This window comes from Haliaeetus albicilla, chromosome 1, assembly GCF_947461875.1.
Source record: "Haliaeetus albicilla chromosome 1, bHalAlb1.1, whole genome shotgun sequence".
NCBI classification, from domain to species: Eukaryota; Metazoa; Chordata; class Aves; order Accipitriformes; family Accipitridae; genus Haliaeetus; species Haliaeetus albicilla.
In genome coordinates this window covers 5,691,450-5,717,969 of record NC_091483.1, presented here as the reverse complement: position 1 = coordinate 5,717,969, position 26,520 = coordinate 5,691,450, and the positions used below count along the sequence as shown (strand labels likewise).

The 26,520-nt window shown below is 41.3% G+C and overlaps 1 protein-coding gene across 3 annotated transcripts in view; it reads left to right on the top strand.

Moving 5' to 3' along the window:
• The window catches only part of UGT8 (UDP glycosyltransferase 8), a 49,589-nt gene that overhangs the window by 8,066 nt on the left and 15,003 nt on the right, over window positions 1–26,520 (top strand). For all 3 annotated transcript variants that reach the window (XM_069805282.1, XM_069805345.1, XM_069805435.1), the window contains exon 2: window positions 12,552–13,375. In XM_069805282.1, coding sequence (XP_069661383.1) covers window positions 12,554–13,375 — 822 coding nt within the window. In that variant the 5' untranslated portion in view covers window positions 12,552–12,553. The remainder of the gene's footprint in view (window positions 1–12,551; window positions 13,376–26,520) is intronic.

Below are 26,520 nucleotides of genomic sequence, written 5' to 3'. Positions count from 1 at the left end.
CATATTTGTCTTCACAGCACTCTAAAGTGGAAAATTTCAGGTGTTTTTTAGTAACATGATTAGATAGGCCAGTCTAGTGTTTGGGGTATCCATTGCCTGTGGGGCCTGAAAGTCTATAAATGTGAGCTGTCGGTATAAATCCTGTGAGGACTTGCATGGAAACTCGCCCAAGAACAGTTGATGACTATCCAAATTTTTCTTTCGAAGTTGAGAATCTTGTAAAATAGATCAGAGTCTGGTGTACGGTGTGTCAAATTTAAGAGTGTAATCTAAAGCTGCCACGTTTCTTTTGACGTTTCATAGTGATGAATCTTCAGTTACTTCGCTTTGTGATATTTTGGTAATTGTTTCGCTTATTTATCAATTAGCTTTATTTTCGTGAAAGTACACTCAAAAAGATGGGAGTATCCTAAAATTAATTTAATCTCAGACTACACTTTTTATTAAACAGTCAATCTTGCATTAAACTATTTACTAGTAAAATAACTTGATAGCCTATAGCAGGGCTGTAGTTAAGAGAACAAGTTTCTGTTGTAAACACCCATCAGATATTTGTTACTATATAGTGATAGGGTTCAAACAGTCTTAGTTACTTTTCAGAAGTGGAGGAAGATCTTCTCGTCTCCCAGAAAGTGCAGTTTCAAGGAGTAGGAACACACATGTGCGCATGTAGAAGCACTTGATGCGCATCAGGGTGGTTTGTTGTTGATTTGTTTTGGTTTTACACCCAGAGCTTCCTCTGCGAATTGTAGTCTTAGAGCTGTCAATCATCTTTGTCTTGACACTCTGCAACCTTTGGATCTATGTTTCCTTTTTTCCTTAATATTTGTAAATTAACAGGTTGTACTTAAGTCTGATTGTCTTTGAACATCTACAAACCTTATCTTTAGACCCTTTCCTTTCTGAAGTTATAATCCAGTCTTAGTCAACTACTGATACTAGAAATTGGCAGGAAGTTTCTGTCTATTTAAAAATCTTTATACAGCTACTGAAAAGAAACCTGAGTATTTTCTTACTCCTTACTGGAGTGTAGTCTGCACCTTTTAGAAGGTGCCCAACTTGATTTCTGTCCCCTGTCACTCTGGCAAGTGATGCGGTCTTGCTCCTAAAATCAGAATCTGAGAATTAAACTACATAGAGAGAAAAACAGTTACATACAGTACTTTTATCCTTATTCTAACGACTGAATTCTGCTAGGAGGTGGTTCAAAGCAGACACTATAAAACACAAATCTGAAAGTAAAAGACGATTGGCTTTAAAAAAACTCTACCTGTAAATTTCAAAACAGAACCTAATGATGAACAGACTGAACAAGCTCAGTGTTGTCAGAGTGTGTGTTGTTGCCGCATGCAGTCTTGAGCAATTAAATTATTTTAATTGAGCTGAATAAGAGCAAAACATTATTAAATCAAGTATTTTAACTTTAATCAAAGTTCTATTTCCCACTGCAGAGACAAACCTGCTATAGTTTCCCTTGTGATTCTGTTTGTGTGGCTTACTAAAATGTAGTTACTTGCTATAGGATGAAGTCAGATACTGAACAAAGAAATTCATTCAGTGCTTCTAGGTGTCATGTGATGGCGTGACCAGGGAGAGCTTGTACCAAGCTGAAGCTAGCTGTAGTGAAAAATGAAGCGTCCCCCCCAAACAATTATTTAAGTTAAAATACAATCCCAGTAAAATGTGTTTAAGTTAAAACCTAATGTTTCAGATCCTGAGACTCGTTCATGATGCAAAATTCATGCTTGTGTGATGGTAGCATGTAACTATAGGCTGTGTTTGTTGCGCCAACAGATTAAGCTTACTACGAAGTTGTGCTCTGCAATTTCTTCCAGCCGCTTCTTTGGAGAGTCATTTTAATCAAGGGAGAATCTGTCACTGATTAAAGTGTTTAAAATTAGGTAGAGTTGGGTTTTTAATTTTTTCCTTCTTTCTTTCTCTCTTTGATACTTCATTCAGCCAGTATTTCAACCTGTTTTTTGATGCCAGTGTTAAAGAGAAGGCTTCTTGGGCAGCTTTGACCCTTCTGGAGAGGCGTCTTTGTCTCCATCAGCTGCTGTGGCACTCACAGCCCCTGCTTTCTGCAGATAGAAGGTTTTCTTCTTTTCTTTTTGCAGTTTTTCCTGTAGCTCTTGACTGTGTAGCATGAAACATGTTCTGGTAAGTTAGTGTGTTACTGGGCTCTTCTGGGCAGCACAGTGTCACACAGCAGGAGCAGGGCCAGCAGTTTGTGAGCCAGTAAATAATGTCTTAAACAACACTGGTGTCTCTAGGAAGTGTGGAGTAACCTGTTGACTTCTCTGTGTTAATACCCGCACCCCTCGATGTCACAACATGATTTCAGGTTGCTTGCTTTCTGGTGCAAAATGGTTGCAGCAAGTTGAGAAACATTGCTTTCCGATGTCAGTACTCGGAGGAGAGGTCTCCAGAAGTTGAGGGGACTCTGTCAAGGGACTTGTATGTTGGTGCCAAAATGCTGCGTCTTCTGTGAATTCACGGTAGCTGTGAGGAAGATGTATAATTTGTCAGAAAGCATTCTCATGTTGTTTTGGATGCACTAGACAAATCTCTCCGCAGGGAATATACGTCTCTCGCTTTCAAATAGATGGCTTTTTTGCTATATGTAGTCAGCGTTTATCTTTCCAAGGTGCTGGGGGTGGAGTAACCACGGGCAGCAAGGAAAAGACCTGCATAATGGAGAGCGCCAATGCGGAGAAATCCGAGTCGCTCGTGCATGGATTCAGGTGGCATTCGGTTGAAGGTGCATAGGTTTTGGAGCAGGCTTTTCGTTCCTCAGGTTTCTGCGCTGTGCTTCCCGAGGTCCAGGAGGGCATGTCGGCTCAGTTGCAACACCACGTGTGGATGTGGTCGGCTTTGCTCTGGCGCAGGGCCCGAAGTACGAAGCACAGCCTGACCTGATGTGTCTCTGCACCCTCTTCCCCCCCTGCTCCCAGTTCTGGGGATACAGCGGTGCTGCGGCCGGGAGCCTCTTCTGGTCTTGCTATACTGCTTTGGACCGAGGCCAGCAGCGGTAAGGATGGGGCTTTTTTTGTTCGTGCAGCACTTCTAGGCCTGGCTAAGCCTTACAGAAGAATTTGCAATAGCACTCAGTTTAAATAAAACATTGACAGGTGGACTAGTACCTGCAAATGCTAATCCCCACTACATAATGTGAAAGACTTATAAAGTACCTTAAAATACCCCGTTTGAATCACCCAGTGCACAGCAGGACAGAAAAGAACTCGCTCTTCTTGCTCTTTTTACTTTCATTTGTGTTATTAAGATACATTATTGAGGTATTTTGAATTAACTAGCATATCTGGTAGGTCTGTGAACATTAGTGTTTCATAGGGTGTAAAATCTTTATGAAGCTCACTTTCATGCAGTTAGTTGGACTGAATCTTGAAAATGGATACTGCTATGATAGTGACATTCAATAAAGTAAATATTTTTAACTGTATACTGTTTGCTCAGTTCTAGTGTATAGAGTGTTAAGAAATGTAAGTCGTATGAAGGGGAATGTGCCTTTGCCCTGTTGTAACATACTTCATGTTATGAAAACATTTAATTAGACTTCAATCCTTTACTCTCAGGTAAATCTCTTCTTGACTGATGCTGTCAATACTGCAGTATTATAATCCCAAAGTATGCAGGCCTTGCTATGGCTTATAAGTGACTTCGTTTAAAAGATTGCATGTATTGCTGTTAATAACTTTAGAAATTTCACCTAAGTTTAGAATCTTTTCATAGAATAATAGAGATAATCTTTGTAAATATTTAATCTTTTTCAATATGATCAGTCTTTTCAGAAGTTTAGGATTGTTTTCTGTAACTATGAAGACTCATTTAAAGCCGTTCTCTTCAGAAAGCCAGTGGCAAAGTGCTACCAAGAATGTTCTACCTCGGTCACTTGCTAGAAGTTCATCCTAATAGGACATTATGCCTTGCATAAGAGTTCTGTTCCTGTGTGACTTCTTAAAGATCTATCTGCTGGCATGTCCATTGAAAATATTTTGGGTACTAACTGTAAAACCTAATTTTGAAAGAGAAGTACCTCTTCTCTTCTACCTTGCTCCCTTTTGAGCGAGGATTTTTAAAATCTGTTTTCCACAACTCTCGAGCTCAAAAGCTTAGGTAAAATCCTTCAGTTTTTGCTGTTACACAGATAAGTTGTTACTGAAAGGGGTTTAATAAATTCCCTATCTTTTTGACTCCCTCTTAATAACTCCTTTGCTGTTTGCATAACCGACACAGTCTCTGACAGATGATGACAGTGACATCGTAACGCCTATAAATCTTCCTCTCTCTTTTATCTGTGATGTGACATTCTGGTACTCATTGAAATGCTTCAGTCATTGGATAGAGGGATGTAGTTGTTCAAGAAACTGTACAAAGTAAATGCAAAAGTCTGCCCTTGTTTGTGCGCACTGATTTCTTACTAATTATTTCCACTAATTTCTTAATTTATTCATTTGGTTGAAATAGGAACTTGTAGTTACAAGCCAAATCTTACCACTCTACCTAAAACCTTGCAACACAAAATAACAATCATAGCATGCACTACCTCAGCAATTAGTAACAAGATGTGCGATAGGAAAAATTTAAGAATATAAATCCAAATGTGCAATACCTGTTACCAGAGTCTACCAGAGTCCTAAATAGTATAATGGTTTGCTGCTCTGACGCTCTGTGCATTCGCACATTTCAGATACTTTCGTCTGTTTTACAGCACGTGGGTTGCATAATAGCAACTGCTTCCTAATCTTAAACTGCAGTTTGCTGCCTGAAGTCATCTTATGGGCCTGATTTGCTTTAATGCTCCTAAAAGATTATGGAGTAGTATTTCCTGTTACCTACAGAATGTGTACAGTACAGGAAGCACTATTATAGGTTAAGAACATATTTTACAATTGCCAGCTTAAAGGGTTTAGGAATCAAGTTGTGCTTTTAGCTTGAAAAACATGGTGTTTCTTACTGTCATCTGTTATGCCATGAATTAAAATCTTCCTCTGTGATAATTTGATCATCTTCTGAGATTTGCTGTTATACATAATTTGGTCAGCGCATTCCCTCACGTGGGTAGCATTTCCTTACTCTGGTGCTTGGCAAAAAAATATTGATGTGGGCTGGTATTAAAGAAAATGTTTTGAGGGGGACTTGGAAAATTATTTGTATTGTTTCAAGAGATGTCTTGGAGGATGTTGTGAATAGAAAGACAGACCTCTTCTTTTCTCTGTTCGCTCTTCCCCAGTTTTGAATCAATGCACTGCATTCATGCTTGTGTCTTATGTATAAGTTTTTGTCTTTCATATCAGCTTGCTTGCATGTGGCTGATACAGCTAAGATTTGGTTGGGGTGCATGCGTTTTTATCACTGAATCATCTTGTAACCAGTGTTAGAGAACCTTTTGTTTGTCTTCGAATACTTTCTTCCTCTTTCAGCTTTATTCATAACTGTAAGTGCTTTTTGATAGTTGTTCTTGCTATTTGAGTCTTGAGAAAATGCTTTGCTTGCAGGGCCTTTGGTCATGCAACTAGCAGGGTTTGGTTCTGTATTTAACTGACATGTTTACAAGCCTGTGAAGGTTGGATACCATGGTGTATCTGTAAAACTGTTTTTAATAACAGCTAAAGCAAACAGATTTGCACATAAAACAAGTTTAATGTCAATGGGATCTTGAGTAGGCACAGCAGAACGGGAGCTTCAATAAATCGAGTAACACAGGTAATGCATCAGGTAACAAACCGAGATCCATGCTCATTTCTTTCTCCTCTTTTATGCTTCCTTTTTATAAAAAGCGGTAGTAAACTGTCACCAGTAGCTGCTTATGTGCTTTTCAGAGGGAGTTTGTAGTGCTCTCAGAAACCGGTTGTCTTTCAGTCACAAGTTAGCGTTTTTCTTGTCATACTTTTGACTGCATGTCTCTTCTTACAGCTACAATACATACTATCTTAAAAGAAATAAACGCACTATAGAGGTTTACCTGTGGTACGTGCTGCTGTTGGACATGGTAAGGTGGGTTGGCTGCTGAGGTGACACTGCACTGCTTATGGTTCTGACTTTTGAGCTTGGATGGAGATACAAGCAGGTGGAGTAACTGATGTCAAGCTGGTGAAAGAAAAGCAAGCGGCTCTGCAGCAGCCTGGCCTGGAGCCCGCTGTGGGCAGTTGTGGTATGTAACTGATAACTGGTCAAGATCCACTATCCCTATGTGGAAACCACATCAGATTTGCAACTTCTAATAATAAGTTTAGTTGCTCATAAAATAATACCTTTTTTTAATATTTGTTGTCAAAAAAAGTTTTCTGTTTTTCTGCCTTTTGTTCCAATTGGCTCAGATCACTAATGTGAAATTTTGGAGAGTTTACAGCTCTAAAAGCAGGGTTTGTATTCTCCCTTCTAAAATACTGAGTTTTGTGTAATGAACTGATAGTGAAAAGAGTACAATTCTCTGAGGAGGATCAAGTAATAAATCTGTACGTTACCAGAACTCTGGTGGCAGTTTGCAGTACACACGGTTTGCTGAAATGCATACAAATCTCAAATATCCCCCCTTTTTAATAATTATACTCTGTGATGCACATCATTAGCTTTCTGTTTGGGCATAGTCATTTCGGTGCTAATTAGCATCCACACTTAGGTTTGCAGAGGTGGATGTCTAGTTGGTAAGCCTGCTCCTTTTAATGTGTACTGGTATCTGTTAAATTGTAGTGAGTAATTTGAGCTCTTTGGGTAAGGCGAGAGTGCTCAGCAGCTAGAAAGATTGTTCCTTTGCTGTCAGTACAGCGCTGCTGTTTAGTTTGAAGGACACCTTTCTACGCAGAGGTCCCTGTCTGCTGACCAAAGTGCCCAGGTAAACTCAATGCACCTTAGCAAATCCAAAGAAGGGCTGAAAGGAAGGGAAGAACTCGAAAAAGCTAGTAGCATCACTGAACTCAATCTCTGTAAAACTTTATTTGCCGCTTTAGAAGTCAGGAGCGTTATGTGTTACTAGTGAATAAAAAGGACTCTTTATATTGTTAGGTATGTGTAAGTGCGCAAGAAGTGTTTACTTTTTTGAGTGATGATAAGTATTCGTGCAGTTTGAATTCAAGCTGTGCTGCATATGGAGGCGCTTGAGAGTCTCTTTTGCTTCTAGATCTCATTATAATGGAGGAAAACACTGACAATGGTATTGCTGGCTTGAAAATGGTTTTTTTGTGAGATTCAGAAATAGCAGGTAGGCAGCCAGTGGTGTAAAGCAGAAAAAAACCCCCCAAACATGTCTGTAATTTTTAATTACAGAGTGATTAGCAGATTAATAACGACTGGCAGTAAATCTAATCTTCAGTGCGTATTCCAGTACTGTAATTGACTGTTAAATAAATTATTAATTGGAATTATTTTAAACCCATTTTTAAGATTGAAATATAACTACAGTATTAGTTCACTTTTATAATATTAATTTAAACATTAAGACTTTTTCTTATAATTTATATGAAAATAAACATTGTTCAGTTTGTTTCCACATTGCCTAATTTTCATGCATCAGGCCTTTGTGAACAGTTGGGGGGAAGGATCCTTCCCTTTATTTTTTTTTCTCTGAAAGTCACCAATGTCTGTATAGTCACACTTCTTATTCTAGATCCTGCTTGGTCTTTCTGGGTGAATGGAAAAATACTTCTTTGAAAAAATAAAAAAAATAAAAATCAGGATTTAGAACTCTTTTGGTCAGCTGAAAACATCCCTCCAGCAGTCTTCTGTGGATGTGCTTGGTTTTCTGTAACACACTTTAAAACTCGTACTTTCTCTTTCATTTGAAAAAAATGTGTAGGTCATTAACTTTACTAGAAGCTGTTGGAATAGGTTTAATGTTTAACCTCTTGGTATTTCTTTTAATATTTAACTTTTTCTTGCTGCACTAGAATAGGTGATCTCTTTACAGTTGGCAGTTGGTTTTACTCATATAAAGCCACTCTGCGTCTCTCTTTTTTTTCCTCCATACCATTGCTTTCAGGGCTTTTTGGCTGAAAGTAGTAATGGCTTCAGTTAGGTGACAATTTTGTGGGGTGTTGTTTGGTTGGTTGGTTTTGGTTTTATCAAATTTTATAAAATTTGGATTTTTCTTTTCACCCTCTATTATAAGAGGATGTTATGTGCCAGCTCAGACACCAAAACCGTCTTACTTAATGGAGGCAATTCCTAAGCAGAAGGACTTAAGCTAGAGGTAGAAAAATGGTTTTATATTGTTAACTATCTTGGAGGAACACATCATCCTCTGGCTTTGGTTTTCCTTCGTCTTTTCTGTCAGGACGCTCGACAGTTCTTTTTCGTGCTCCTGGTATTCGGCAACAGAAAGCAGTTGCACTGGGTGATGATCCTTTTTATTTATTTTGGCAAGTGATTTATTCTGGGAGTTCACTGCTGGAGTATGACTGGAAGTTAGTGGGAAGAGTCCCTGTGCTCTGGTTTTGATTAACTGCCTTCCAGCTGAGCACCACCTCTTAATTTTCCTGACTTCTGTAAAGCCCCCTCTGCTTAGGCGCTGCGTACTGCTTTTGGAGATGAGCTGAATCAGAAATTCCCATGGAAATAGGCAAGTCTCCGCAGCTCTCCCTGTCTCGGTGGAAATACCTGATATGCTGGAGGAGCTCGTTGCTGAGGGTGGTCAGAGTGAAGGGACGCCGGGGACTGAGCCTGGAGCTGAGCTTGCGTGGTTGCGTGTTATTGCCCTGCTGACGGCACTGAGCACCTACCTCGTCCCCTCTCCAAGTCTGCCAAATGGGAATTAGGCTTGTGATTAATTGGCTTACAAAGTGCTGTTACATATTGCCCTCGTTCCTGCTAAATACAAACTTTCCAAGCTTCATTGTCAGCGAGGCTTCATCCTGCAGGTGCCTGCCAGAAGCTCAATATAAGGTCAATGCCTTTTTTCCCCAGTAAAAATGTGACTTAATTGGCATTTTTCTAATAGCATCATGTGTTTAATATCTCTATGGCTTGGAAGGTCCTGTACATATATTTTCCTGTCCCTGTGGAAGATGCTTGCGTTGAAAAGGGGAGTTGCATAACACGTTTTTGAGCAGTGATTATTTTTTTTATCAGTTCTGAAGATACTGCAAACTACAGTCTCCTGGGGAAGCATGTTGTGTTATCTCTTGATGCTGGTACACCTCAAGAGGAGGGGAAAAAAAAAAAAGTTCAGTAAATTGCTTGCAGTTATATTGGCAGATTTTCATGTTAGGCAGGTAGTGCTTTATAGTGCCTTCACAAAGAGTAAAATGTCCACTGCGATTCCCATTGAAAATGCTGCTGCTCAGTGAGGGTGGGGATGGCACCGTCAGCATCCCAGGGAAGTACGGCTGTAGTTCTCATGGCTTTTGGTGGCAGGGGCGTAACCCCGGCTGTGGAAAATGCACCTTAGGGCTAAGGATTGTAGGTGCTGTGCTCCAGGCCTGGATTGGATCAGAAGATCAAAGTACAGCTGGCATGCCTGCGTCTGGCAACCTGTTGGATCATGACTAGCCCTTAGGCTCCTGGTACCTTTGATTTATACTGCTGATAGAAATGTTAACTGTTTCTGAGTTTCCCAATCCTATACCTCCATTCATGGTTTTGTAATATCGCTGTTGTTGACAGGAGCAGTAACTGAATACCGTGGGAATGCTTATAGCATGGGGAGATGTAATCAATAATGGGTTTTTTCCAAGTTTGATGAATTGTTTTTCTTGGATATTTCATTGACAAACCAATATTTACTTATTTTTTTGAAACCACGCTTACCTAACGAGTGTTATCCCTGTTGGAAGATAGCTGAGCACGGCTTATTGGTACCAATATCGAACGCTATGCCAAGCCTGCGTACTTCTGCATTTGCACAACCCTCTGCTGTGGCTTGGAACCTGCGAGTGTTACAGGCGGGAGCCAGGTGGGATGGGGAGCGGGGCTGGGTGCTGGCACGTCCTTCGAACTGGAGCTCCTGGGAGCGCAGCTGACCTCTGTGGGGTGCTGCGGTTTTCTAGAAAGCCTCCAGTGAAAGCAAAGGCCTGAACTAAAAAGGCAATTTAATAGCTTAAGCTCTCTGGCAGGTCAGGCCTTCGTGCTGGGAGGTAAGCTGTTTTTCATGTAGTAAGAATGCTTTTTCCAACTTTATTGGGGAGTGAATAGGATTGCTGTTTAGTTCGATTTAACTACTACTGTTTGCCAAGGAGATGTTTTAGGGTGATCTCCAACACCCTAACTGAAGCAGCTTAGAAACCAATTTGATCTCTCCTGATGTCAATGACAATGGTGCAGTTTAGCGAAGATCTCATATGCTACTGGTAATATCTGCAGCAAGTCATTTCCTCCCGCTTCCCCTGAAGTGTTATTTCTGTAAAATTGAGCTTTGTGCCTAGAAACAGGGAAGCCGCCAAGTACTTCCCAGAATGCTCCGTCAGCCTGTGAATGCGGTGGTGGTTGTGCGGAGATCTCAATAAATTCTCTGTGTTTCAGTTCCTCGCTACTTGCCCACGGATACCATAAGGTTTTGCTGTGCATCTTTGTGCTGTGGGCTTTGTCCTGGGAAAGAAAAAAAAAAAAAACACCTCACACCAAAAAAAGCACATCTGCTCAAATGAACGTTTTTGTGCATTTTTATGTGTGTGTACACGCACTACTGCTGGTGATAATTAATTTGAAATTGGTAGAGTTTTCTAATTGATGGTCGGTAGTCTTCTAGGCAGTGGCGAACACTTTTTGAAGGCAAGTGTGGAGCAGGCTTCAAATCCAGTAAGAAAACTTTTCACATGAGAAACTTGATTTAAATAGTCAACGTACCTTGTGGTGATTTTTCCAACTTTACTTGGGCTTGGTGCATGCTTATAATGTTGCGAAGTCAAGCCACTTGCAGAAGCTGGAGTAGGACAAAATTGGGGCATCTTTCAGAAAGCTCAATATTATATAGTAGCAATACAAATGTGAGATGCTCTGTTTCTGAGCTGGTAACCCACATAACATTTAAAAAACAAGTGTCTAAAGAAATTCCTGAGCACTCTGTTGTAGAAGGGTTATAAGACTGCACCGTTAAGGAGGTAACTGAGTAGCAGTGTTACCTGTTTCTGTTTGCTTATTTATAAAGGACACTGCAACAGACGTGGGTTGCCACATGGATTGGTTTGGCACAAGAAAAGAGCAGATTGTTTGGTTTGGCTTGCACTTGTTTCTCTGTCCTAGAAGGGTTAAAGCGACTGAGGAGCTTTCTGACATTCCCTCTCTGTACTGCTAATGCGCTTTGCTTTCATCTGGTCCATACAGTGTTTTACAGGCTTTTTCACCAAAACACGGGGGGAAAAAGTATTTTCCCTTTCCCTGGCAGCCTGCTACTGTCAGGAATTGTGTGTGTTTAGGACAGCGGTGGGGTTTTCAGCATAGGTTAGAGTTCGTGCTTGAGTGCGTGCTCAAGTGCTGATTTAAGTAGGTTCAGAATCAAGTACTCCTAGAAGTGCTTCAGTGGAAGTTGCGATGTTCACGTATGTAGTACAAACTGCCGTTACTTCACTCGTTCTCGTACACAAAGTGTAACTTTTGAAAGCTCATAGTTAAGTTGGTTCTTATTAGATGCTAGCATCTTCCTGCCAGATTTTGACTTTCCACTCCCATGAGTCTGATAAGTGTTGACACTAGAGAAAATCATTGCATGAATTTGCATGTCCTTTTAGGAGAAAAAAAAATAAAAATCTTTATCTTCTCTATTCCCATTGGCTTATAGGAAAACAAAACGGTACAAAATGTTATCCTTAAATCAGGATAGAGAGTTGAAATTTGAAGGAGGACAGCTTGAAAGCTTTGAGTGACTATCAGACAAGACCTTGTCGTAGAAAAGCTTGTAACTGTAATAGTAGTGTGAAGTGTGGCACTCTCAAACTACAGAATTAAAATGGACATATTAGAAGTTCCAGTCGAGGGGGCAAGACTGTATTGTATTTATAAGAGTCATCTTATATCCTATGCACTGAAAATCACCAGTGCATCCTTTGGGTCTCATGTAAATAAATAGAGGATTTTAGCCTTTGGGTCTTTGAATGTAGCATCTTTCTTATTCACTTACTATATGACAATGACAATAATGCAGATGTGCTTTTAAATATAATCCCAAATGTAGCAGGATCTTGCTTTCAGAGCTGACTTCAAGATCTTAACAGCTGTTGGATGGCATATATAATTTGCAAGCGGTGCATGTGGTATCTCTGTGGATTGTCTCAACCAACCTGATTGCCCCGGCTGGTTTTCCTGCCATTTAATGCGGGTGCCATATCAGTACCTGTGTTGGAAGAAGTCTCTTTGTCTGCCCTTAATGCCAGATGAAAAGAGAGGGAAGGGGAAAAGGCAGACTTTGCTGGAAACTGAGCACTACCAAATGCACTCTGAAGCGGAGTGGCTCTCTTGTTTCCTGTCACCGCTGCAAAGACGTCTTTGAAATAGGGAGATGTGATTACCTTTCATGGGACAGCCGCGTCATAACTTCTTTTGAATTCCCAGGTAGCGTACAAACTTGTTTTCTGTTGATGTAATGCTTCTATTTCTCATTTCAGCTATGAAGCCGTACGCTCCAGCTTTCATTCTCCTGTGGAGTGCTGTCGGGATAGCGAGGGCTGCCAAAATCGTTGTTGTGCCGCCAATTATGTTTGAAAGCCATCTTTATATTTTCAAGACTCTGGCCTCAGCCTTGCATGACCAAGGTCACCAGACAGTGTTTCTCCTCTCTGAGGGCAGAGAGATTCCTCCATCTAATCACTATAGACTTCAGCGCTACCCAGGGATCTTTAACAGCACCACCTCAGATGATTTTCTCCAGTGCAAGATGAGGAGTATCTTCTCGGGGAGACTGACAGCCCTCGAACTGTTCGATATCCTGGACCACTATTCCAAGAACTGCGACATGATCGTTGGCAACCAAAACCTCATGCGTGCCCTGAAACAGGAAAAATTTGACCTGCTCCTGGTAGATCCCAATGAGATGTGTGGATTTGTTATAGCTCATCTTTTAGGGGTTAAATATGCTGTCTTTTCCACTGGCCTCTGGTATCCAGCAGAAGTAGGTGCTCCAGCTCCCCTGTCTTACGTTCCAGAATTTAACTCGCTGCTCACAGATCACATGAACCTATTTGAGAGGATTAAAAATACTGTTGTTTATCTTATTTCAAGATTTGGAGTCAGTTTTTTGGTTCTGCCAAAATATGAAAGGATAATGCAGAAATACAAGGTTCTGCCAGAACGGTCCATGTATGACTTGGTTCATGGATCCAGCCTGTGGATGCTTTGTACTGATGTAGCGCTGGAGTTTCCAAGACCTACGCTACCCAATGTTGTTTATGTGGGAGGAATCCTAACCAAACCGGCCAGCCCTCTGCCAGAAGTAAGGTTTGCTGAGCTTTACAGTAATTTCTGTGGTATCTGGTTGACCTTGTGTGATTAGTGGTAGGTTTTAAGCAGTGAATTTCAAATGGGATCTAGCATCTTTTGTTGTTGCTTGGTGAAATACACCTTTGTGGTTGCTCAAAGTAGCTTGGGGTGGTGGTGGGGGGAACTGTCAGACACAAACTCATCAAAATGAGTCTTTTGTGGTTGCGGGAAGTATTTTGCTTTTGACTAAGGTGCTTAATGGTACAGTAGAGGAAAAAACAGTGCACGCTATCTTGGAAATTACATCTGTAGCTTCTAACCAGGTCTGGGTTAAATTGGGAAGGAGGGAGAATAGATGAATACTGCTTACACTTAAAGAAGCCCGCTGATAGGTTATACTACCTAATTTCATGGTATTAGTGTTTCTATGGAGAGTTTGCTTCCCTTGGTTTGATGGTAAAAACGTCTTTAGAACTGGGTTTATATAAGCATAAAGGAACTGTGTATAGGCCAAGAAATGGAACTGATGTGAGTTGACATAAATGGCACCACTACTGTACTCAGATATGAATTTTTACTGTACACTTACTGGCCATCAGGTACTGAACTTCAGACTGAAATAGTGATAGTGACTGGACTGGTTCCAGAAATCCTGGCTGCACAGATTAATAATTAAGTTTGATTACTTCAGTGTACCATGTGATCTTTGACATCTGATACCCAAGAATGCCTCTGTTTAGCAACATAATGATGAGTGACAGGCAGAACAAAATTTCACAGAAAACCATGTCATTTATACTTCCATTCCTGTATACATAAACAAATAGATCTTGAATTGGAGATGATTATTAATGGACACTTCTGTCTGGGTGATAAATAGGTAGGTACACCTGCAGTCTTCAACAATTTGCTTCTAAAAATGTCTTGTTCAGCTTTTGCTTATTGCTGCCAGGCCCACTTTTCATCTGTTTTAGCCTGAAAATTGTGGAAGGCTGGGTGGGGTTTTTTTGTTGGTTTTTTTTTGTTTGGTTTGGTGTTTTTTTTTTTTTTATTATTTGCAGTGTTGGTAGTGTCTTGACTTAGCAGTACCTTTTTTCACCAACTCAGAAAACATCAGACAGTTCCCTGATTTGGGCTGCTGATGTGGAGCACTGAGGCAATTCCCTCATCTTTTTTTCCTCCCCTGTTCAACTCTAAATGCATCTGAGCCGAATGAGAGCAGGCACTTGCACCGCACTCTGAACACTCTAGTGGTTATATCCCGACATACACTCTTGTCTGTTCTCCAGGGTGCCATCAGAGATGACCATATCAGTGCTGTTTCTAACTGGTTCTTCCTGAGTGTACATTGATGTGTTTGTGTTTAGAAAGTGTCAGACTGTGCAGACATCCCCAGAAAGCAGTCTAGAGGTAGCCCTGTGCTAGCTAAACAAAGTTCAGCCCTATTCTCTGAAGGAAAACCTTGCCGGCTGGGTTGAGTTTCAGCTCTTCATTTTCCAAACTGATATTTTCTTGTTCTATGAGAAGAAAAATGTCTTTGTTGCATGATAAATTTGGGCACTACATTAACATTGTCTACTTTTTGTCTCAGTAGATTGGTCTTTAGGGTAAAAAAATTAACTGTCCTCAAAAGTGGATACTTTCTTTGCTATAAAACGGAGCAGAAGAAAATGGAAGGAGCAGTTTCCTTTCAATGTTTTGCTATAGGGATGTGTGTGTGTACAGATATAGAGATTTATGTATTTGTACACACATATAAGTATGTATCTGGAGCCTTTTGAGAATATATTTCTATGTACTTTTGAAATTTACTCTGGAACCACAGTTGTTAATCTGTTGCAATATCTTATGATGCAAAAAGGTGGAACAGAAAGTAAAACATTTAATACAACCAGACTGACAGTGACCTTGAAATAGACCTGTGGGTAGAGTACATGCTGGCAAATACTTATTACAGTGGTGGGGGAAAAAAAAACCCCTGTAATTATTTGTGAACTGAGATATTATTTACCTTCTCTTCAGTTTTATTGGGCAATTCATTCTTACAATGTTCTAAGCACAGGATTTGATTGAAAGCGAGAGAGACAAAGTGAGTGTGTTCATCTTTTATCATATAATTTGTCCATGCCTAAACTGTTATGCATAATCCACTGTGGTATGTATTGTAGGTAAATTATTGGGTAATCAGTTTGTTTTTACTGAACAGTTAGATAAATTCATAACTGTCGCTTTATTCTGGCAGTTTAAAATTGGATAGCTAGTGCTGCCACTGTTTTCAGCTATTGCTGCATCTCAAAGGCAGGAGCCTTCGCTAGTTTATTTTCTGCAGCTTTTAGCCTGGTGCATTAAGGTAAGCCAGAAGCAGAGCTGGTTCACGTTTCTGTGCTGGGCTGGAAATGGTGATGCTTCAGGAACTGTCTCATAAATGAAAGCGATGTTCCTGGCCAGAGGTGGTCATCAAAAGAGAGGGGTGTGTTGCTGGACATAATGGCTTCAGCAGGCAAATTTAAGCTGCTATTGGCAGCCATTCAGGTATCTTACATTCTCCAAAACTGCTTATAAGTAGCCTATCCACATTTTCTGGTAGAGTAGTGTTAGGAAAAAGATCTGTGTTGTTTTTTCGAGTCAAAAATACCTGCTCAAAACAAAATACCAAGCACCTCAGCAGTGGCACTGCTGCCTTGTTGGCAGAGAGAGTGTTATTTTCTTTGGGGGGGGGGGGGAGAAAAAGGAAAAAAGTGGTTTGTTTAACCAAATCAGATTTCCTACACATAACTGAAAAGCTCTAGTTTTCTGCTAATACGTAACATCTTAAAAAGAAAAGGCAGAGAGTAGCAATTAATCAAAGAGGAGACAAAGGTCAAGGCCTTTTAAACTGTTACGGGATGGCTGTTGTTTAATTCCAGGGCATGAGGTAGCTCTGTTTTGTGGTTGCTCAGAGTCTGCACCTGTGTTTTCCTTGAGCTTTCTTGAAAGAAAAGTTAGAAAAACACGGCTTTAAAGGCAGCGTGTATCAGGGGGTGCTGAATGTCCGTGTCCTGTAACAGCAAGTGTGTGAGGGGAAAACCAAACCTGACTCTTGCTTTGCTCTGTCCCTGTCCCATCTGCATGAATATTTTGGTTCAGGGCAGTGGAAGGGTTCTGTAAATCCCCCAGTCATCCCCACGGACTGCCTGCTGCACGTTCCCTTTGTAGAGTATTTTGGCGCAGGTAAACTAGATTTATTTGGGAGGATGTTAAGCTGGAAGCTTTATTTCACCCGCGAACCAAAGGCTTGCTGGTGTCTGATGGGAGACACGAGGGTCTCGGTAGCAGGGTTTGGCCTTTCGGGCGGCGTGACGCGGTTTGCGGGGAGATGCTCAGATCAGGGACCACAGCAGATGCAGCCAGAGCCAAGCTGCCAGAGCGTGCCAAGCCTCTGCCGCGCTGGCACGGCGCGCAGGTCGGGGCAGGCTGCAGTCCCTGCAGGGACCGTATGTTAGCCGCGCATCTCACACCTCACCAGTGAAGGGAACTGGTCTTACTGGGCTATATCCTTACTGCTCCGCACAGGCCGGCGGTAGCGGATCGCGCCGTCAGCCGGCGCGGCGGGCAGGATTTTTAATTGCTGCTGAGCTCTGTAGCCGTGACGGCCGCAGCGTGTGCACCCAGCTGCGGTATGCTAAACCCCAAACCGTGTCTTCGGCTTGCAGCCTGCCCGGATGCCTCGGGGGAAACCTTCGCCGATCCTCCTTTTTTTTTTTTTAATTTTTTTTTTTTTTTTTTTTTTTGCCTCTCCCTCTAAGGCAGCGCCCCGACGTGGGTCCGCGCTTGGCGCAGCTCTGTTTTCGGGAGGGCTGATGCTTGCTTTGCTAAGCTGGGTGTAGGCGATAGGCGCCGCCGGGTTAGTCATCTTCTCTGGTAGCTAGCGTGCGGTTTTCACGGGTTAAAGTGTGTGGGTTTAGAAGGTGCTTCTTGCGTAATGTGCTCTGAAAAGGCAAGGAGGTGGTTAATGTGGCTGCACCCATTACCGAGTAAAATCTTACATGCATGTGGGAAAGAGTCCAGGGTTTGTATGGTTAACTCCAAAAAGAGTGTATTTTGAATTGCATAGAGGACAGCACGAGCACAATTAGCCTTAAAAGAACAAACACTAGGGACAGACCAAGTATCAAGTCCTTAAGGTCATTGCTGACTTAAACTATTAAGTGTATGGTGTTAGCTGGCGGTGTTTTACAGATAACTGGCAGTGGCCGTTAGAAAAGTGAAAGGCTCCTCTGCCTCTTTCTTATTACACTTTTCCAGAGGGATCTTGCAAAGCCGAATGAAGCTGGCTTTTTAAGGTAACACACATTTTAAGAAACAACGGGGGAACCTCCGCTATGGCATTTAAATCTTGTGACTAGGTTGATACATAGCTAGGCATTAATCAGCCTGATAAGATAAGTCCTTGAATCAGGGTAGAAACCCGACGGGTGCTACAAGCAGCCGCCTTGGGAAATACCTGGTGCCTGGTGAGGAGGGGACAGAGCACCCTGGAAATGAGCAGGTGTCCTCGCTGCGGGAAAAGCAGCCGAACAGTCCCAAAAGGACTCCTTTCCATCAGGTAATTAATGGTGTAGGTGCATTTGGACGTAGGTTGGATCCTGCAGCTTGGATACAGTTGTACTCGAGACAATCTGTGTCAGTGTTTACAAAAAAAAAAACCAATCACAAACTAAAATGATGCATACCCTGCAGTTTTTAAGTTGAGCTGCTGCTTTTTCACATCAGCACAGCTTTTAAAGTTTTATAACTACCTCTGTGTAACAGTATGGTTTTTTTTAATGCTGATCTTGTGGCGGTACTTTGGACTGAATGCCATTTGTCATTGATAGGAAAAGAGAAACAAATGACAGTTGTTGGTGTTTTTTTTTTTTTTTAATTCTTCCGTACCTGAGTAAACTAAATTCGTGCTACAAAGGAGGGTGTTCATGTTTCAGAATTAGAAGCTGTCCTTTCAGCCATTGCTGTCAACAAATAGTAATTATGGTAACTTACTCCTCCCTGTAGATCTCTTATCTAATCTTACTATATAGATCTAGATCTATGTAACAAATTGGTGGCTTTGAAGTACTTCACTAAAAAGTTGGGGTTTTTTCCCCGAGTCTTGCTGACAGTTGTATGTTTACTAGGTGTGTGTTAGTTGATACTGGTATTTATCTTTAAAAATAGGTGGAAGAATAAAGAGATGTTTTACTCCTTAGATCAGATTTTTCTCCTTTGTTCAAATTCAAGGACACCGTCTATAAGCTCTTGCAGACTGTAGCAGTAGATTTCTGCGCATGGCGTAGCACTATCATTTTATTTTTTTTTAAGTCTGGGGAATAGTTCTTACAGAGCTACTTTTGACAGTAAATTTCTGGTGATGTGAAGCAATTCTAGAGCTGTTTTACAATGCATGTGATTGTCAGCTGGGGAGGCAAAAAGTCTTTTAAGGATGACAGATTATGGGACACTGTGTAAATTCTGTGCTGAACCATACAATCATGTATTTCAGCTCTGAAATAGATTTCCACCTAAAGTTCCCCCCCCTCCCCGCAACAACTGATCGTTTGCTACACAAGTGAGCGTTGCCTGAGCTCTTCAGGTACCCACAGTCATAAAACTGCCGTAGTCTCCAGTCTCAGATGCTCCGGTGTGGCTAGGTTGACGCACCATGTCTATTCCTGCTCTACTGCTGCATTTTAAATTTGGGAAGGTACGTGACTCAGCATCTACCTGTGTAGCATAAGACACAGGGAGAAGGATGCAGGGCTGATTTCAGAAGTCAGTTAAGTATCTCCAGTAAAACTTGTTCAGGAAGGCAGGTCCTCTAAGTTACACATGCCAAATGTAAGCTGGCATCCAGTGATGTGATGAGCGAACACCAAACCTCTTCAGCAAGCCTGTGCTGTCCATCAAAAAGCAAGTTTACTTGGTTCGTGGATTGCCGTACAAGGTGGTTCTTTCTTCAGCCCAAATGATTGTGTGTATTGGGAGTGGAAAATGCAAGGTTTGGACCTTGGATATTGCATAGGTCAAATTATTAAAGTTGAAAGCAACAGAAGTTACTTTACTTTACTGTATTTCTTTACCAAAAAAAAAAAAAAAAATCGAACAGGCTAATATAAGCTACTATTATAAACAGGTTTTTGGTTTTAAATATTCTAGTTCATGATTTTTTTATCGGAATGCACAAATCAACAAGATTTATTCCCTTTGGTAATGTGCAGTGCTTTAACTGTGAGTGTTACTTGCAGGTTTTTAAGACTGACCTGTATGTAGGACAAATAATGACCTGGTGTTTATTCTATGGTCTACTTCTGTACCATACTGTAATTTCTAATATTATGTAGAGAAACAGAAGATAGGAACTTATTTCCAAAGGCATACTTTTTGCTGCAGTATTTGGAACGTGTTTGAGTTCAAACACCATGTTTGTATAATTTGGGAAATTGGGATGTGTTCAAAGCTGACATTTAAGAGCAGCAAGCCTAATTATTAATATTACTGACTTTAAAAAAATAATCTTTGTAATCAAGCCAACTTTTCTTTTCAGATGTCCTAGTGCCTTAAAGGTTATTTAAGTGAAGTAGATAACTCGTGTTTGGGCATTTACATATCCTATGGCTGGGTTAGTGTTAGACAGCACTTGTCATTTGTGGTGGTGAGGTGTCTGCAGCAGGGACCTCCAGGAGAGGTTGGAGGCTTCTGAGGAAGAACCGAACGTGACGGATAGGGAGGAGAAGGGACGGTCTCGCGCCTGGCTCCCTGCCCCAGTGTTAGTGGCTGAGAGTAGGTGGTAAGTAACCTCTTCCATGGTGTGGCTTCAAGCACCTCTTACCTGACCTTTTGAAGAGTGCTGGGAAAATCAGTAATGTATCTTCAGCTTCCCTGCCTAAAGAAAGTATCTGTCTTCCAAATAATGCCGTTCTCACCAAAAGATTGCCTTCAAGGGAATCGTAGTTTCAGGGAGTCAGTTCACATTTGACTGAAACCTGGTGTACAGTAATTTTTTCAATGCCTAGGCTCGGTGGATATCCTTTACAGATGACCTGAGGTAAAGTAGTCTTTCATATCCTGACTGAGCAGTCTTGACAGCGAGCTTGTTGTAGTTCACAACAGCACCTTGAACCGAAGTTCTATCATTAACAAAGTTGCCCTAATGGGTTGGTTTATTTTTTTTTGTTTTCTTTTTTTTTTTAAACTGAGTAAAATTATTTTTTTTACACCTCTGCAATTGAGTACTAACCTTCACCTGCTGTTTTGCTGCTGGTTGTAGCTCTGTTGCACCTCCCCGAGTTTTCCCAGGCTGTGTTGTAGCCTGCCCGGAGGATGCTGCAGGGCAGCGTGCTGTGCCGGGGTCCCATAACCCTGGTCTGGGGAGGTGGAGGCAGGATACCTGGCGGCTGCTGCGGGGATTCATCCTGCATAGTGCTGGGCTGCCTGCCCTGGCAGCCCTGCCTGCATCCAGACCCGGCGGGAGTAAGAGGTGAAAACTGGGAATCGCTCAGCGAGTGCCGGTGTTGGTGCTTGGTCCCTCTTCATGCTTTTTGCGCAAAGGTGAGGGGACACACACGTAGATGGGACCCTCCGAAGAGTTTCTGAGTGCAGTTCTGGTCACCCTGACCAAGTGGAGGAGCAGAAGAGGAGATCAGGGAGGTCTTACTGAAGGATGTGAGATCTTAGAACTTAAACACGGGCTCAGAAGCCAGCTGATCTTAAGCTTGTTAAAGAAGGGGTGATGACTGATGGCCTGTTTAAAATATATAAATATTATATAAAAATATATGTATGTGTGTGTATGCATACATACACACATATATATGTGTGCGTGTATATATATTTATAAATATTAAAAAAGAGAGGTGGGAGGAGGTGAGATCCAGGGAGAAAGCAAGCTGTTTCATCTGAAGAGGAAATGAATAAGAACTTGCCATTATTAAATCAAAGCTGCAGGTTAGAATTATATCTCCTACCATCCACAGAGCACAGGTGTCGTACTGGAGCAATGAAAGACAAAATTTTCCACCTAAATTAGTTTATAATAGGAATTTATGGATGGGGCTATATGTCAGTATCTGTAGCGCAGAGGTCTGGATTTAAAATTCAGCTTCTTTTCAATTTTCTCCTTACTGTATTTGCTGCAATTTAGATTGGCCCGATGTTCTATGGATACAGAGTAAGTAAAAACAGCATCCATACTTAAAACCGTCTTTTCTTAACTGTTACTTGTACAGCTTTTCTGCCACGTATGCGGGTACTGAAACTGTAGGAGGATTGGCAAAACCTTGGTTTGCATTTACATTTAATAATCATAAACTTTTCTGTGTATGCTTGCAAGTTATACGGCAGGGCTTCATGCTTAGGTAAATGAACATCTTTTTGGTGCTTATTTTAACAGAATATTGCCTCTGGGGTAATGTCAACAAGGTTTTTAATTTGAATCCTGGATTTGAGGATACCACTGCTGCACCTGCTACTCTATGCAGGGATTTTAATAACCTCTCTTGAAGGGCAAGCTCCTTATTTTCAACTACCTTCCATTCATTTGAAAGGCAAGGTTCCTTTCCCAGGGTGCTTGCCAAAGGTCCAGTGAGTAATGGATTTTTGACAGAGCGTTGCATCAGGGAAGTACTTGCGCGGCAGTTTTCTGGTTGACCTCTAGTTTTAGGTAGCCCATGTTCTCAGAGGCTTCATTGGATACGCCTGTAACTCTAGAGGGGGCTGAGATAGGGGAGAAAAGACAAAGGCTTGCAGTACTGTATTTCTTGCCTGCGTTTTTGAGTCTGAATTTCATTCCTCTTTAAAGTTAAATGGACTTAAACATTCTGTCAGTATTAGATGTTAAATGGGAAAAGGCAGTAGAGGTCAAGGACAAGAAAATGCAACATTTTAGATATTGAAAAGCTTCATAAAGCTTTAAAGACTTCTCCCCCCCCCCCTGTGCATTTGATAAGCCAAATATGCAGTGTATATATACCAAGTAATTAGTGAGAAACATACAAATGAGAAAGTCTGTATTTCAACAGGGCTGAATCTGTGCCTAATATTATTGAAGCAGCACTTTATCAACAGCATTGTTCGATTAATATGTGACAACAGTGCACTTAGTAGTGCTTGGGGTCATAAGAGAAAGCAGTTCAGATCTTACAGCTTGTTTCCCAACTGAGAGTGTTAGCATGGCTTTACCCAGCAAGAAAATGGAGAGATTTAATGCCATAATCCGAGTATGCTTTTTTTAATGTCTACAAAGTATTGTTTTTGGAATTATCTTACTCTGTGCTAATATGAAGTACAAAATATGGAAGAACAATGTGAATGTTAACTGCATGGACTTTGTATGGTAGATCTTATTGAGACTTTACAAATATCCTACCTTTTCTGTTTCATTTTTAGAAGTTTCGGTTTGACTTCAGACAGCAGAATAAATGGAGAGGGGGAGAGACCAGAAAAAAATATGTTTAGTTAAAAGCTCGCAACAGAGAGGAGGTTGGTGGCCGACAGCAACTTGTACCCGAGGAAAGAGAACGATTAATTTGCAGTTAATCCAGAGGGAAATGGTGGGGTGGGGAAGGATCTTGTCCTGGTTGGGAATAGCGTGGCTGCTGTTAATTGAACTGACCGAGCCTGATGATACGAAAAGGAACAAACCCTGATAAAATGGGACAAGCACATTTGCCTCGCAGCCATCGCTTTTAAAAGGCAGGAATCTGGTTAGTGGAAAAATAACCTTCAGAGGGTGACATACCCACTAGCTGATGCGGAGATGTTCGGCTGAGCCAGCAGAAGGCAGCTGGATGTGTTGAGTCAGGGAGGTGCGAGCCATCCTCTGCTCGGTGCAGTCCGCGGTGGCGTCCCGTGTCCTTTGCTCATTAGAACAAATAAAAAAACCCCTCTATTTTTGGTTGTAAACTGATGTACAAATTCATGGCAAGCAAATACAAACAGCATACTTTGCCTAATGTGATGTGGTTTCTCTGGGTTTGCTGTAGACCGATGTGTTATTTTATAACTTTCGGATTATATGATAGGACCCTGTTTCTTCAGTGATAGTAAAGGTCATATAATGGCATCTATATGACCTTTAACCACCTGCGCTGAAACTTTTTTAGTACAATTTGAAATGAGGTTAAAAATGTATTAATATAGCATTTAAATATCTCACATGAGAGAAGTGCTATTTAGAAGATAACAGAAAAGTTAGGACAGTAATAAAAATGGTCTGTGTACCTTTCTGTTTATTTATCAGTGAGTATCTCCTTTCTAAAGATCACTTCATGTGGCTTCTTATTTATTTATTTTGAAATAGATCTGGTTTTGTCTACTCTAAGCAGCATTTTGTAGTAGAAGTTGCATAGTATGCCTGTGCTCTCCGTTGGGGAATGGTGGTTTGCAACCATATTCAAAGAACAAGCATTTGTGCTATTACACATTTGAATCGAGCAGCTGAACAGGGAAAGCTTGGGATATTAAACCCGGTTATGTTTGTATTTGTGTACTTTGTTTATCTGAAACAAAGCTCAGTATTAGGCACCACTGGTTACTGCCAGCTGGGTCCTCACTCTATAGTCACAGCTGTGCATTTAGCATCTAAGCCTGCTAAGAATAGCTAATTAGAAAATCAAACAGAACAAAGCTCACACAGTAGGGTCAGCACAATAACATTCCTGTCTGAGAATGGTAAAAAGATTTATTTTATTTTATTTTTTTTATTCTTCCCGCTGCCCCCCTCATGCCTATAGTACAGCATAGATCAGTAAGTGCTTATTCTCCCTATGCCAGCACAGGGAGAATCTCAGTAAAAGACCAGTACGTACTCAAAAACCTTTGCTCTTCAGTAATGTAGCATTGCACAGAAATCATTACTCGTAGGCAACCAAACTCGGGGAAGAGAACAAGGCAAGGTCGTAGCGTCTGCTCCTGTGCAAAGCTGACTGCAGTAAATATTACCGATGTTGAAAAAGGAGAAGCTTGCTTAGGCAGCCTACGAACGGTGTATATGACAAACTGGAGAGAGCGTTTTAAAAGCAAGCATGCAACTTTTGAGAGGGGCGAAATGGCCAGAAGGCCAGTGTGCTGCCATCTGAAAGCTCCCTGCCTAGGGAAGGAAGGGAATGGCAGCGGTCTGACCGCCTTTGCCTAGTCCCTGCGAGTGCCATATCTCTCTGTGAGACCTGTGAGTGTGTTTAATTATCACTTGTTATAAGGGTTTAGAAAGCACATCTGACGTGGAGTATGGTTGAAAATGAATTGGTACCTCCTTTGGGACTCAGTGCTAGGATCAGTCAGTCAACATAAGTGAAACTAGATATTTGAATGAACAGGTAGGGAGCTTCAAAAGAAAGTTTATCATTTCAGTCTCTTACTCTTCTACTATTTTGCCCAAAGAACATGCATTTGCACAGAAGTTAACACGAAAACAGGCAGAGGCCTGACGGGGTTTGGCACAGTGTTGTAATTGGGGCTCCCTTAAGCATTTCGCACCTTAGCATGCATTGATTACTTTTTTAAATACCACTTAAGTGAAAATGGTAATTAATTAATGTACATATTAGAAGATATTTTGTTGGGGATGTATATAACGCTATAATTGGATGAAACCCAAAATTCAGTTAGAAAATGCAGTTCATAGTACAGAAACGGAACATGTGCTATAGCAGGCTTGACAGGTTTTCTGTCTTTCACGTGGGCTACCCTCGTCTGAGGCTGTAATGTGCCTGGTGAGGAGATGGGGGCAGGTAGGAAGAGGTGTGATGTGTCTAGCTGTAGGTGCTCAGATTTATTGTCTGGATGAGCCTCTCCACTGACTGTGAGATAGCCTGGAAAAAACAGCCTCCCTCACTCAAGTTATTTTTGCAGATACCTTGCCAATCCCAGACTTTTCAGCTATGTTTAAGTGTCTTAAAATTTCTGGAAAATCCCAGTACGTACCTGTGTATCCAGCTGAATACTTCATTAATGTCAGCTTGTTTTCAGTGTGAAGTCACAAAGAAGAATAATTAAATTTTTAATGCTTCTTCAGCTACAGGTTATGTGAGTGCCTGATCTAAGTTTTTTCAGAAATCCTATCAAAATTTTGCTTTCAAGCTCATCAAGGTTTGGGGGGTTATAATTGTTTGAGGTTTGATGCCTCGTTTGGACAGGGAAAGCAGGTCTGTTTCAAAGCTGCTGGTCCGTCTGTCAAGTTAGCAGGGTAGCCTCAGCGCAGCAATGTTTTCTGCTGGCAATGCTAGGACTTTAAGTAATTGAGGCAAGAGGTTTTTCTTTCTACACCACAAAACCTGAAAATACTTATATTTGGGAAATAAGTCATCAGGTGCTCTGTTACAGTCACTGAAAGAGATAGTCATTTAAAGCAGTGCTTGTCTTTATGATCTCTATGTAAAGTTTGAATTAACTGCAAAAGTCAAAGGTGTTTCCTTCTTACTTCTGTGTTCAGTTGAAGTTGGAAGAAGAGTTTGAGGAGGGCTGAATAATGCAGCTTGTGATGCAATAGCCTCCCTCCCCAGACCTTTACTGCAGGTTTAGACCTCAAAAGTTGTAATTTCAAATATTAAGTATCCTTTCCTTACATTAAAAAAAATCGCACTGAATTTGCAGCAAACCTGAATGTCATTTAAACTGGGCAAAAGGAGGTCGCTTTCCTGCTGCAAGCAAGGAGCTGTAAAATGTTGCCCGAACAGGGAACGCCGCTTTTAATGAAGGCGGTTCTAATGACTCATCCTGACTCAGTGTGTTTTCATACGGTGCATAATTAGATCGGGAAGACAGAATGTGCTGGAGGTCAAAAGTGTAAGTGGATTTAAGAAAAAGAAAGGGGTGAATTCATAGGTGGTGAGCCCAGGTGTCCGTGAAACTTTTTAGCTTAGAGTGTTGAAGTGGTGGTTTCATTGAGACTGGTACTTGGGGTGTTAGGGCTAGTATGGCCTTAATGAATGGAAAGGTAGGAAGGTGACTAAAGGCTATAGTGGCTAGATATGCTGAAATCACAGGCAAACAAAATTGTCCTGTGGCATCAATGTGTTCTCTTCCGTAATTCAGGTTTTGCGAGAATTGCTCAAAGCTTGTATTTTGCACTGCTCGTCCTGCACCACAGTAGCCACGGTGCGCTTGCTAAAATTAACTTTAGGAATGTATATGCGCAAATTAAGTGAC